This window comes from Perca fluviatilis, chromosome 16 (genome assembly GCF_010015445.1).
Source record: "Perca fluviatilis chromosome 16, GENO_Pfluv_1.0, whole genome shotgun sequence".
Classification (NCBI taxonomy): Eukaryota; Metazoa; Chordata; class Actinopteri; order Perciformes; family Percidae; genus Perca; species Perca fluviatilis.
Window position 1 is genome coordinate 17,258,706 of NC_053127.1, and position 15,070 is coordinate 17,273,775.

The window sequence follows — 15,070 nt, forward strand, 5'->3', positions numbered from 1 at the left end:
GTGTTTGTCACCAACAGCTCAATACAATTATCTATTTTCACCTGATATCAACATTGATGCAGGGAAATCAGATTATATCTAAAGTGGCTTGTTGATTTTTATTTCTGTGCCTGCCAAAACATTTGGTACATTTCATGTGAGATTACAAGGCACTAGGTCAAAAGTCAGTGAACACTAAAAAAACAAAAATAAAATTGATCTTAAAAACCAAACCAAATCATATTATTGAACATTGGATATACAGTAAAAGTATCCCCCTCCCCCCCCCTTTAAATTTGAGCTAAAACGAGAAAAGGGAAATCGAGTGGGTGCAAACATCAACTTTAGATTGTAATCAGATTGATGCATCAACTCCAAATGTAAATACAGCTCAGTACGAGATACCTTTCACCACATTAACAAGTGCAAATGCAATACATCTCCAATCCACTAACTAAAATAAGCTGTAGAGGGGAGCTCCAGCAAAAATGCTTATACAGAATAACATACAGGTCAGATTTAAAGGAAAAAACATGAGTTTTAATGCACAGTGTGTGTAAATAACAGAACCTGACTACACCAAATCAAGATTCAAGATGTCTGTTGTCAAAGAAACTCTAAAAGTTATGTCAGTGATTTGATTGATTCTTTTGACATCTAACCAAACACCAGCTGCACTGTGCTGACGCCGAGAGCTACATTAAGGTGATATGTTTTTGTGTTGTGACTCCGCCCTTTCCTTCCTTCTCTAGTTGATCACGCCACATGCCATCCGGGTGCAGACGCCTCCCAGACACATCCCTGGCGTCGTTGAGGTCACTCTGTCTTACAAGTCCAAACAGTTCTGCAAAGGCACACCGGGAAGGTTCATTTACACAGGTAGGTCAACTGTACATATACATACAAACACACATGTACATGCTCTTGATTAAGCAAGTATATTGCTGTGATTCTTCTTCTATTTTCTAGAGGGTACGTTTCATTTTTCATTTAAAAAAAATATTATTTTCGTAAATGTGTGTTTGCATATATAAGAGCGTTTGCCTGTGTGTGTTTGTGTGTGTGTGTGTGTGTGTGTGTGTGTGTGTGTGTGTGTGTGTGTGTGTGTGTGTGTGTTGTGTGTGTGTGTGTGTAAATAGCTTCTATGAGCTGCAGTTCACTCTCAGGCCAGACAGTGTTGAACTAATGACTGTAGATTAGTCAACATTAACGACCCACACTCGTTAGAATGCTGCCATAATCAGAGGCTCGTTAAAACCAGCTACAATTAAACAGTCTGCTCTTTATAGCCCTCCATACTGAAACTATTAGTGAAATCATCCAGAACACCCAGTTTACTAACACACACCACCACACACACACACACACACACACACACACACACACACACACACACACACACACAAGTTAAACACACAAACACACGCTGTTGGAAAAAGAGTGTGTGATTTGTGACCGGATTGTTGACTGTGAATGAACGTTTTCCTGCTAAACTCAGTCGAGGAGAAAAAGGAGATAATGAAGAAAAGAGTGCGTGCGTGCGTGCGTGCGTGGCGTGCGTGCGTTCGTGCGTGCGTGCGTGCGTGCGTGCATGTTTGCTCATTTTGTCTGCACATACATGTGGAATGGATGGAGGTGATGTGATGTCTGGTATTGATCCGCTCAACATGGCTCCATCACACCGTAATGATGACGTCATCCCCAGAGAGAAAAGACAGAAAAGAAAAACAGCTGCTGTATAAATTCTTTGGAGACATTTAATGATGTAGATAAAGATGAGGATTTAAACCTGATCAATAGAGATGAAAAAAATCACAATGGATAAATTATCAGTTTTAATGTTGCCAACATGAAAGTTAATGAAAGCTTTTATATTTTCTGAAGAAAAAAAAAACTAAATAAAGTGATGAGTTTTGTGTTTCAAGCATCAGCTACAGACATTTGTTGTGAATCATGGCAGGGTGAGTTTAAATCATGTAGCATATTTTATAACAAAAATAACTCAGTGTGCTTCAAGTCACATGTAAAGAATGATATTAAAAAATACAAAATGCAACAACATCAGAAAAGAAGAAGAAAAGCAGGAAAGGAGAAGTCGATCAGTTTGGCTGACAAGACAAAGAAAATAGCTCCACCAACAGTATAGGAACTCATTCAACAATGTAAAAAGTGAGGAAATGGACTTCACAATGCTCCAAAACACAAGATATTAGAATTTTGCTTTTGTTTAAAATGTCTTGACAAAGGTACTCGGCCTGTGTGCCTCCTTCAATGTTCTTCAGTCAAAACATCTTGGGTCTGACCCTGAGGCTAGCTGGCTGGTAATTGGTCCGTCTGGTGTCTAACTGCATCTCCTATTGGGCGGAGATGACCCCCCGTGACCTTGCGATTGGCTGATCGCTTCAACATGTGACCCAGGAAACGCGATCTGTTACTGCGGTTGCCTGACCCCGCCTCAAGGTTGACTTCTCTCTGGAAGCCGCTGGTGAAAGGTCACGGTGGTGGAAGCTGATTGGCTGTTGAGGTTTCTCAGTGCTTCTTAGCTGTGGTTGCCTCTGGGTGTAAGGGCTGAGCAATTAAACACACACGCAAGTATGCAACTAAGCACAATGTAAACACACACACACAAAGCCACCGTTGCATAGGGTCATGTCTTACACAACTTACCACACACACTTTCAAACATGGGCAGGAGTTGAAAGTAATTGTAAATCAGAGAGATATGAAGGAAAGATGGTGAGTAGTCTGGTCAACAGATGGTCTACCACACACTTATACTCAAGCACGCACGCACGTGCGCACACACATGCGCGCACACACACACACACACACACACACACACACAGCGCCGTATGGCTGCTTCATTGGCCTGGTGGGAAAAATTAACATTCTCGACATCACACACTCCTATAAAAATACAATGGTACAAAGTGACAATCAATAAATGCTCTTACACACACAAACGTTACACATGAGCACATGAACACACACAACGCGCATATATACACGCACACACATATATATAAAGCTGATTTATTGAAAATGCAGCTGCGTAAGAAAATCCATATCTCAGCCGTGGAGAAGAAACTTTTAGTGAAAGCTGGAATAGCATCACAATTTTAGACTTTTCTCTCTTACGAGCAATTCAACTTTCATTTTGCAGACACAGAAAGAGAGAAACAACAGAGATTGAAATATGGAGGGAGAGAGAGAGCGAGACAGAAAAAAGAAAGAGACATAAAAAAGAGAGACAGAATGGTGGACTTTTAAAACCAGATTGTAAAATATTGATCCGCCCATAAATGGATCACACATATACTGTTACACACATGCAGATACACACATGTACATACACACATACAAACACAGAGAAAGTCACAGGGAGAAGAGGAGCCAGAGAGAAAGAGATCTCATCTCATAATGGGAAGAATGAAGCAATAATTCAGTGGTATTGAACTGCTGGTTAGCCAGAAAATCGATCTCACCACACCTCCTCTCCTCCTCTTTTTCTTTTTCTTCTTCTCCTTTTACATCTGCCCTGTCTGTCCTTTCATCAACTCAGCTTCACCCTTTTTTTTCTCCCTGCACCTTTGCTCTCTTTTCTTTAAACACTTCCAAAGGATTGGAACTGTAATATAATAAAATTATAAAAGCACATAACAAACCCCCGACATGCAGCATGTTTTTTCTCTTTGCCACATGCCCCTCTTCTTTTCTTCTGTCTCCCTCCTTCTGTTCACATTTTATTGTGAAACAGGAGTGGAGGGTCTGTCCTCATGAAACTTCTATGAGTATTGATCTGCGGGCAGCTCTGAACTCTGAGAGGAAGAGCGAGGCTGGAGGGGAAGTGATGGAGGAATGGATGGATGGATGAAAGTGGCAGAAGGTGTAGTTAAGAAAGAGGGGGAAGAAGATGGAGCAGAAAAGAGGGAAGAGGGGGAGGTAGAAAAGAGCAGGAGGCATTGATGCGGAGATGCTTTCATGGGCAGCAGGGTGGCAGAATGAGTCAAGATAAAACCGGTTCAAGCCTTATTGTCACCAAATCATCTGCTGGTGTGTCTTTGTTTCTTGTGTAGGATGTTGTGACAACATCTGTGGACATTTAAGTCTTAAGGAAAAGCACAACTTGGCAGAAAATAAGAAATAATAAAAAAGAAACAAGCAATCTCTATTAAAATGTGTGACTGACCAGTGTAAACCTAAAGGATGAATTGGTGACTTTGTGGTTCAAGACACATAAAATGCAACAAGGGTCACTGGTCAAACCAGTGACATTCTGATGGTGTGACATATTTTGAGTTATTTTTGTTATTTAATTTAATTTATTTTTATTTTATTAGTTTATTTGTCAGGGACCATGTACAGTTCAAGCCCTGTACCAGAGTAGCTATACAGCTAATTTACATCTGTGGTCCCTGTGTTTTATTTTGTTAATCTTTAACTCACTGTTGTTGCTTCCTTTCTTGGCCAGGACATCTCTGGATTTGGGTCAAAAGAGCAGCTGATCAGAACGGAGACTGTCCTCACTAGAAAAATGACAGCATTTGCCATGAAGTCACTTTTATGTTTTTCTGACGGAGACCTCTTGTGGCTTTTGTGATTAGTGGCCGTTGTCTCTTAGAAGCAGCGGTGAGAGTTACGTGTCTTCTACTAACCATCAATGTTGGTTTCTTTTCGTCATGACCATGATCATTCTCTAACCTGACCCAAGTAGTTTTAGTTGCTAAAACTTCCCCAAATAACACTAAACTAATTCACATACACACATGAATTGCACATCGGATTTGTGCACTTTCATTTGTGACTTTTGATATATAGTCCAGCTCACTGTATAGAGAGGTAAATATGGCACATACTTACTTGAAGGTGTATTTATCATCCTCTTAAGCACCATGGACAGCTGACATTTAAGGAGGTTAACATTTTTTTTTCAAGTTTTTTTCAATTGTCTTAAAACAATATGCATGCCTACATTAAAAGAGTCACTGGACCCTGTGGTCATTCTTTTTTGCCATTCTAGCCATAGAGATCCCTAATGCAATGAGATTTCTAATGCAATTCTAATCAGACTAAATCCACAGTTCTCGTTCTCTGCAAACATTAAGCTCAGCTAAAGCAGAAATTTGAGCAGGCAGAGTTAGACAACGTGGGTATCTTTGAAAGCTACTGACTTTTTACTTTAAAAAATCCCTCTTTTTGTTTTCTCGCCTAGCAGCTCAGAAAGGAAACACTGTCAATGAAAAGAGGGAATTTTGTGCTAATACTGTAGGACTATAATTTTGGAAGCTATTCTCTTGATTCGTCTGACTCAGAGTATTGATGCCTCAGATTAGCTTTAGATTAACTTTATAATGCCTTATTTTCCCAATCACTTCCATCACAATCATGTTAGAAAGGTATCACAGCCAGTTCTTTGGGAGTTTCTTAGCAGGAGTCACACATCTCAAAACACTGTCACTGGGACACCCATCTGTAAGGTTGGAGATAAGTGTATTTGGTGTTTGTGGGTGTCAGTGTGACCAGTGTTTCTTTGGTGGATGCACTATGCAGTAGCTGGTATTACCGATGCCTTTTACAGCTGATGTGTAATCATTTGGATGGCTTTTGCTGCACTGATACTATTTTTGTTTCTGTGTAGAAAGAAACCACCAAAGAAATCACTGGAGAAACTTGACCTTTTGTCTTCGAAGTACACACACATACACACTCTGACATTAGTCTCCGCACAAAAATACACACGTACATACAGAAACCCATAAACACACACAAACATTTACACACCATCTAATGTTGAGCATATTGTTCTATTAATAAAGAGTCGGTTGGAGAAACTTTAGGCCTAAGGCATCAACACTACTCTAGGTCATCTTGTTATGTACAGTGTGTGTGTGTGTGTGTGTGTGTGTGTGTGTGTGTGTGTGTGTGTGTGTGTGTGTGTGTGTGTGTGTGTGTGTGTGTGTGTGTGTGTGTGTGTGTGTGTGTGTGTGTGTGTGTGTGTGCGTGTGTGTTATATCAGAGTTGGCATCGGTTAAACGTCTCTAGAGAGTGTGGATCTGACACTGGCAGTTAATTCTGACAGTTGATATCCCACTGACTGTTAGGCAGCTGTTTTTCTAGTTTTGTTTTTCTCAACCATAACTGAGTTTAGGTTTTTTTAGTTTTTCCTTTAGTTTTTTGGAGGGTTTAACATGCACTCTCTTCTCCTCATTCCTGAATTTAATTTAATTTTTGTCTCTTTTTTTGCTTCAATGTATCCCTTGCTTCACTTTCTCTTCTGTTCTCCACAACATAACTCCTCCAGACCAGACCTCCATCATATATAAATCATAAAATCATAATTGGTCCAGAATTTTAAGAAAAAATAAATAATGTTTCCTTGGACAGGGGGAAGTATTGTTCATGACAGTGAAACATCTGGTATTTTTACAGCTCACAATTTATGAAGTTATGTTGCTAACAAATTGAGCAGTTTAGGACATAACAGAAACCAGAAACTTGGGTGTGATGTGATAATAAAACAGACATACAGTACATATAAAACACATGCATGCACAAACAGACACACACACACACACACACACATGCACGCACGCACACATACATGCTAAATAAAATAACACATAAGACATTCAGCTGCAAGTAATTTATCAGTGCTGGATGTGGAAAGTACCAAATATCACTCCTGCTGCACACTTGGATATCACACACACCATCTGCACTCCACATCTCTTCATCTAGTGCAGCCTCTCTACCTCGTTCTTTTTATTCTCTTATTCCTCTCTCCATCTGGCACACACACACACACACATGCAGTAACTTTAGTACAGGAGGTTCAGCAATGGGGTGAAGACACATGTTCAGTACAGATAAATAAACACACGCAATACTTTAAACCATCACTCAGAGCTTTTAGAGCCTGACTTGATTGACATACTGATTGGATAAAGACTGTAGAAAAACGTAATTGCGACATTAAAGTGAACACGAAGCACCCTTTAAGACCCTTTAGATTATACCTACAGTGTTATTATCATACAGATGCTTTTGAAGCCATTAGTTCTTCCACCATGTCTATCCATCTCTGAATATTTACATGTTGCATGTTGTTGGGCTGCTACCACTGATCCCAACAGTAGAACAGCAGTATCCAAGCTTAAAATTGTAGAAAGGGGCATTTCACCCAAACAATTTCCTCATTTACCTCTCATGGTATTTAGTAGGGCTGTACCTGAATCACAATTTTCCAAGTTGAGTCTAAGCCGCAAGTTTAGACCAAATATTAGACTTTTCAGTGCTTAGCATTTTTTTCTTCATGACACCAACCAACAACTTCATGCCAAGCTCCAGGTTTTACCTACAGGACTTACGTTTCAGTGTTTTTTTTTATCATCATCTGTAATGTGAAGACATCAGATTTTCACAAAGTTTTGTTATAATATTCTAGTGTCTCTCCTGCCTTTCTCCGTGTCGACTGACAAAACTAAGCTCAACTCGCTTGACTACTAGACTGATCACCAACATTTAAGTGAAAGAGTTTAAATGCTCACCAGCAGAAAAAAACAAGTCACACATTTTCATACCAACAGCCTCCCAGAACAACCAGTCGTCCACTGTTGTCCACTGAGCGGCTTCACTGGAGAAAATCCAGTGAAAATCGCCACAGTAGAGGTTGAGAGATGTGGTTTTCCCAGTTGCAGTTTCCCAGCCACATTTTGAACTGCTGACCTTTCAGTCACAAGCCTGCCTCTCTAACCTCTAGGCTTTTGTCGGCTTTAAGATATCATGCTGAGCAGGTTCATTATTTTCCAACCCAGTCTTACAAAAAAAACCTACTTGATACCAGCGTGGTGCTTGGGAACAAAATGTCACAAAATGAGATGTCATCCTCTCTCCTCACTGCTCAGATCCCCCCCCCGCTGATTGGCACAGATGTTGTGATTCTGTGTCTGTTTATGATGTGTGCAGGCTCAGGTTTAACAGCATTGAAGGTGCACTGTGTATCATTTTTAACAACCATATTATATTGAAAATTTAAAAAGAGACAGTTGACTGAGGCAGCTGAGTCAGGAAGGATGGAAGATCTTTGCATGATAATATGTCATCACAACACAACCGTACGAAATGTATAAAAGATGCATTAAGTTAAATGTGAAATCCTACTGCAAAGTCTACATATTTAGATTTTTTCAGGACTGAAGTAGGCCAGAGTCAGCTCTCTTTTCCAGCCAACACTCATTGGTCAGTCTCTACTTGCACTGCAGTTTACAATATATGACACCATTGGGATTTTGCTGGAAATCATCAGGATTGCTTTACATCAGAAAAAGAGGTTAAGGGTGCAAAACAAAGCCGAAGTTTCTAGAGATAGCAGATGGTGGAAATAGAGAAAACGCTGATGGAAAATCTTCTTGTGCGTGTTTTTTCTTCACTGAAGCAAAAATGAAGGACTGCCAAATAAGGCACAACATGACAGGACTTCTAGATATGCTACCTGTCCAGCACCAAACGTCAGACAGACTAAGTTAGCAATTAGCTGGTAAACTAAATTAAGCATTTAGCAGCTAAAGAGACAGATATTTCCTTTAGGAGTTGGTGGCGACTAAAACAGAGTTAATGTGGTATTAGTTATGGAGTTAAGGAAGAAAGGCAAGATTGTTCAAATATTTGCAACATCTTTAATGGTTGGACATTTCAGTTGTGTAGCATGAAATCACCACTGAATATGCACAGTTTTCCAGACTTCTCCCGAGAAGTTGAAGTGCCTATCTCATGAGATCTTAAAGAAACCTATGTACAATGTATTTGTATAATGTAGAAAACCTCCTGTAGCTGGAGACATTAACGATAAAACAACTACTTTTTACTCATTCCCCCTTTCTGTTCCTCTTTGTCTTCTGCAGCACTAAATGAGCCAACCATCGACTACGGTTTCCAGAGGCTTCAGAAGGTCATCCCTCGACACCCTGGAGACCCTGAGAGGCTGCCAAAGGTACAGAAACAATTTACTGTATATTCACCTCTTGCACATTTATCTGATGCCTTAACTGGACAATGAACGTAGAAAGAGCAAAGCTCCATCCCTTGCTTAGGGGCATTTCAAAAACACAGATGCAGTAGCTCTTACAGAGATCAAACCAGCAGCTTACATCGAGCTACACTGACTTGCTCTGCTGTCAAAGAACAAGCACACACACATTAATTCAAAACAGTAAGAACATAATCATTTTGTGTTTACGTTTTATTTGTTTGTTTTGTGTGTGTGTTCTTTTTATATTTCTAAGCAGAATATGTGTTTTCAAATCTCCTGTGGGTTGTGTTTTTACCTCTTCATGAACTCTGTGTGTGTGTGTGTGTGTGTGTGTGTGTGTGTGTGTGTGTGTGTGTGTGTGTGTGTGTGTGTGTGTGTGTGTGTGTGTGTGTGTGTGTGTGTGTGTGTGTGTGTGTGTGTGTGTGTGAGCTGCTTAAAACGGGGTGAGCGTTTGAATCTTCTCCAGATCAGAGTCATATCTGATTATTTGTTTATCAGCTGGAGATCAAGCTGAGTGTATAAAGGATCAGCAGATGTAAACAATTAGCACCAAACGATGAGCACGGCTTTGATACCACACCCTGTCATCTTGATCTGTACATGCAGAGCCATTTTTCAAAGTGTGCGTGTGCGTGTGTGTGCGTGCGTGTGTGCTTACTGAGCTGGCATTATTCATCTTATAACTTGCCTATTTGGTGCTCAGGGTCATAACCTTTTAAAACAGCTGCTGTTGATTGGCTCCACGTCCCCACTGGAGCTGATCCAGGATTGGCTGTCTTTGCTGTGACATCATTAAAGAATGGGCGCTGGTCACGATGTGATGATGTGGCTACGACGTGATGTCATCACTGCCGTGCCGACACCCTGGCTCCAACTCATGTGTTTGCAATGCAATGTGCATTATTACTGTGGGAATGTGTCTAATGCATCAGAAACCTCACGTTTGTGAAGTCTGTGGAATCATAGTCTGAAGTATTTGTTGATTTCACTTGTTTACATTATGGTATTTTTTTTAGCCTCAATGTTGTCTAAATGCTGGTATTAAAACCTACAGTCAAGTTGAGAAACAGGATAAATATAATGAGGGTCATGACTGAGATGTAGCTTAAAGTAATATGTGGTTTAAAAAGTATATAAGTTTGTGGGTTCAATATAATGAAAAAGATGAATTATTACAGAATGTTATAACGTTTACAGTTAGGGGTTTCAGTATGTTAAGGAAATGTTACAGATGGTATAATTGATTATGTTAACAGGTGTAGTGTGGTCAACTTCAGCCCACTATCCCCAGAATGATGTCCATATTGGTCGATTACACAGCTCAAGGTTTACGACCATTGCATTGCCAGCTTTCAGTGCCCACGCAGGAGGTAGTGTGCCTTAGGGCTGCAACTAATGATTATTTTCCTAATCAATTAGTCCAACAATTATTTTCATGATTAATTGACTAACTTTCAAGTCATAAGACATCAGGGAATTGCCCATCACAATTTCCTTGAAATTCATATATTTTAGAAACTAGAAGCGTCAAATGTAGGCATTTTTGTTTGAAACATGATTTGGATGATTAACGCTGTTGTAGGCTCTTTGTTATTGATGTCGTTGGGCAAATTAATCTTTCAGCATATTGAAATTCATTTGGTCTGAGAGAAAACTAGACTTCTGCACCTCCTCTTGGCTCTGTTTACAGGCTTTAGAAAATCTAGCCTGTGACAGGAGACTTTGGCAAATCACAGGTCATTTCAGAAAGCTAGTGTTCCTATTGGCTGTTTTGCACATGCATATGCACATCCATCCATCTTCGTCCGCTTATCCGGTGTCGGGTCGCATATGCACATGCGAAAGAGAAGGTAGAGGGAGAGCTGCAGGAAGTGGTCTCACTCTAGGCAAATCCTGGCTTATTTTTTTTTTTAGCTTTCACCCATTACAACTTTAATTGATTATCAAATCACTTGCCGTTTGATTTTCTGCCAATTGATTAATTAATTAATTGACTAATGTTAATTTATGTTGAATTGAAAGATTTATAGAGTGACTGTTCTTTCCATGACGTAAACTATACATCCGTGTCTTCCTTTCTGATATTACTGTATCGTTTGTGTCATGAAGCAGAGTTGCTGTTAAAGGGCATTGGACAGGTTGAAAAGTGTTTTAAGCTTTAACATAACTACAACATAAATTGTGCAAAAGGCTGTAAGAGTCAGGACTGAAGTCAACCCATCAGAGTAAATGTATTTTTTAAAGTGCTCATGTTATGCTAATTTTCAGGTTCATAATTGTATTTAGAGGTTTTACCAGAAGTGGTTTAATTTTCAGAAAACACTGTATATTTGTTGTACTGCACATTGCTGCAGCTCCTCTTTTCACCCTGTGTGTTGAGCTCTCTGTTTTAGCTACAGAGTGAGGCATCACACTTCTGTACCATCTTTGTTGGGAGTTGCACATGTGCAGTAAGTACTGCTAGCTTGTCAGTTGCAGAGTATGAGGGCGTGCCACGCTAGCAGCTAGGCGAGCATTATAACTTGTGTTACCTAGTGACGCACGTTCATCACGGAAGTAAAGGCTGGACTACAATAGAGCAGTTTGTGAACAGTGTTTTCTGTTGGAGATGGTAAGATCCTTTGGGCTTTTTCACTTTGTAAATCTATAACGTGCACAAAAAGATAAAAAAAGCGCAATATGAGCACTTTAAACTTATGACCAGGCCGTTATATTTAGAGCAACTTACCAAGAATGCTGCAGGGAAATCAGTTCAGGAAATGATGGTAGCAACCCAAAGTGTGTGATACCATAAGTGATGTTATTTCCACCTTCCAGTAAGGACTGAATCAGAGCAGAAGAAGGATTGACTCACTTTTTCATGCATAAACTCACACTAGATTTGTGAGAGATTTACAGAGCATGACACACACCTTGTTAAAACAGAATAAGTAATGCTTCCAGTTTTTCCTCTCTGGATTTCTACTGAAATGTATAGGGGAAATAATGTGATCTAATTGGTCAGACCTGCATTTTGAGCTGTCAGTTCCCATGAAGCATGCTGGGAGTGTGGAAAAAGAAGTGGTTGCTACTTAACTATTAGGTATTTTACTTGGTTTATTCTTTCATTATTATTGTTTTTGTTTTTATGTTTTGGCACTACCCTCCATTACCCTCCATACATTAATTAAGCCAAAATACCCAATATGACGTTTTAACAGTGATCTGCATAAAAGAATTGACATTTACTGTAACATTTTTATAGTGGCAAATATAAGGGGAAAAACTGAAAAATCTTGCTTTATCTGAGCTTTAGCCAACACGTTTTCTTTTGTGGCTGTGCATGTCAGGAGAAATAAAATAAATGAGCATATTACTTGTACTAAATAGGTCCATAAATACCGTAAGAACCAAATATTGATATCACTTCTGACCCCAGTCTACCATAAAGCACTTTAGCATTATTAAAAAACAATATTGGCACTGTACTTTTCCAGGCCTATTTGTATTTTTCTTATTCCCTTGGATAACCGGTCAAGCTTAGCTTATTATAAGCAACATGATGTCACAAAAGATTTTTCCAGGCAAAACTACAATAAGAACCACCAAGCTGCTGGAAATGCAACCAGTGTAGCTGATGTATTGATTGGGCATCAGGTCTAACCAAGAGACGATAGAGAGACGAATCAGCGCTAAATGTGGGGTAACTTCTAGAGCTTTTTTATCATGACGAGATCAACAACACAATCTTAGGGAGCACGAGAACCGAAATCTCAGAATTTGTACTGTTGATGATCTCTGTTTTTTGTGTGTGTGTGTTTTTTGTGTGTGTGCACATGCGTGTGTGTGCACACACGCACACACTTGCCTGCTTGTTGCGAGTATCGATCAGCCCTTATATTGAAGTTATGAGAATTTGTTACAACCACTATGAAAACGACAGACAGACAGACAGACAGACAGACGGGGCAGTGGAGTGTATGAGAGGATTACCAGTGGACAGCCGATTCTGTAATTGTTCAGTGAACATTGAGGGGATTTTGCTTGCCACATACACACACTAGTGTTCAGCTGTTACTTTGTGTCACTATGATCTCTTCAGAATCCATCCATATGTGCTCATAGAGTTACTGTACACAGTGACCCACATATGCACAGTGGAGCCGAAAAAACATTTTCATTGTCCTGTTTAAAAGACGTTGAAGTTACATGGAACAGTCTGAGACTTTTGTGTTGGAAAATCAGGGACTTTTCTGGGGGACTCCAGCTTTTGTTTTGCCCCAGTTACACACTCCCAGCTTGTAAGAACAACCACAGGTTACAGTGTGGTAATGCTGCAACAAATATTCATTTATTTTCTATGTACTAAATGTTGTATGTAAATATTCAGTAGCTTCAACAAACTAAAATGTTTAATAATCAAGAGCCAGCTATAAACAGTTTTTATACTCTAATCTGCTGCTATTCACCTGTGTGGGCGATCGGCCAGTAACTGCTGTAAGAGAGTAAGAAACAGAAATGCCTCTTTGGATGCACAAAGAAATCAATCACCTCTTGGCGTGCAGCCTCCTCCTCACGGCTGCAGTAAAAGGTGGAAGAAAAAAAACAGCACTGAAAGACAATAACTGCCCTCTCAGGTTTTGGAGTATTTCCGGAAGCTTAATGAGTAAAAGGTGGTGTTTTTGCACAGATTGCACTGCTGCATGACGATTTTACGATTTACACTGAACCCAGATAATATCAGTAAGCCTTTGTACTGTGTGTTTTCATCCACCTGTTTTTGTGTACATGAAAACATTTGAGCGTAAACAACAGGAATGCAGTGGTGGCCTAAAGGTTAGAGAAGCGAGCTTGTGACCGGGAGGTTGTCGGTTCAATCCCCAGACAGACAGGGTAAAATAAATCTGGGTGGGGAAAGTGAAGGAACAGTGCTTTGTCCCTCCCTCATTACCACCACTGAGGTACCCTTGAGCAAGGCCCTTAACCCCAACTGCTCCAGTGGAGCTGCTCAGTGGCCAGCAGATCAGACTCTTGGTTGTACTATGAATGTGGAACTGTGTGAATGTGACCGGTCGTCGTTGCAAATGAGAAGTTGTTCTCAATCGACTTACCTGGATAAATAAAGGTTAAATAAAAAAAAAAAAATGGCATATCACTCTATTAGTGTAACTTTGAAAAACAGTTTATATAACAGAGGTGTGATATAGGATACCCTATATCACAACATCCAGAACTACTATACTTTAAGGGAATCATTGTGTACAGGAATGTGTGTGTTTCTCAGTGAAGGAGTTCAGGTTTGAACGGTTGACCAGAGTGTGTCACCCCCGTTAGACTGGTAACCTTCTCTGGTGACTCACTGAGCTGACATCTGTATGCGACTCATTTTGATGAAGTCATACATTGTACTGAGGTCATGTCATCAGCATCACCAAAATGAGTAATCCTGGTGGTGCATGAACACACAGTCATGAAAAAATGAAACTCTCAATATATATCTTCGTTATTCGCATATATGCACTTAAACTAAAGTCATGTGTCGATGTTCACCAGTGAGAAAAGATTAAATTTAAAACCACATATATTCATGTCATATTCGTTCCCTAGGGGTGTGTGTGTGTGTGTGTGTGATTGTTCCCCACATATCTCTGAGCATACATGTACAGTATGATATCATCTCTGTGCGAGGTGTGACCCTGCATGTACAGCATCCCTAATGGGACATTAGAAGCGGATCAAGCGGCTAATGTACCAGCATTAGTGAGGAATAAGTCATGTGTGTGTCATATCTGTGCTCACCCGGCACACGCACGTCACACACACATCTGACCCCACGGATACTGAGCTCAGCATTCTCCGGTCCTAATGCATACAACGTGTGTGTGTGTGTGTGTGTGTGTGTGTGTGTGTGTGTGTGTGTGTGTGTGTGTGTGTGTGTGTGTGTGTGTGTGTGTGTGTGTGTGTGTGTGTGTGTGTTTGTGCGTGTGTGTGTGTGCGTGTGCGTGTGTGCGTGCGCGCACGTAATGTATGGTTATCACATTAGGGCTGGTCATAACTCAGACAGTAAAAGCACCTAGACACCTC

General features: G+C 40.2%; 1 protein-coding gene across 3 annotated transcripts in view; it reads left to right on the forward strand.

Annotated features, from left to right (window-relative positions):
• Positions 1–15,070, forward strand: part of LOC120544493 (transcription factor COE1-like) — an 86,646-nt gene that overhangs the window by 60,009 nt on the left and 11,567 nt on the right. For all 3 annotated transcript variants that reach the window (XR_005636508.1, XM_039778285.1, XM_039778284.1), the window contains exons 10-11: positions 732–858; positions 8,880–8,968. Coding sequence is in view for 2 of the 3 variants with exons in the window: in XM_039778285.1 (XP_039634219.1) it covers positions 732–858; positions 8,880–8,968 (216 nt within the window). In the remaining variant the exon portion in view is untranslated. The remainder of the gene's footprint in view (positions 1–731; positions 859–8,879; positions 8,969–15,070) is intronic.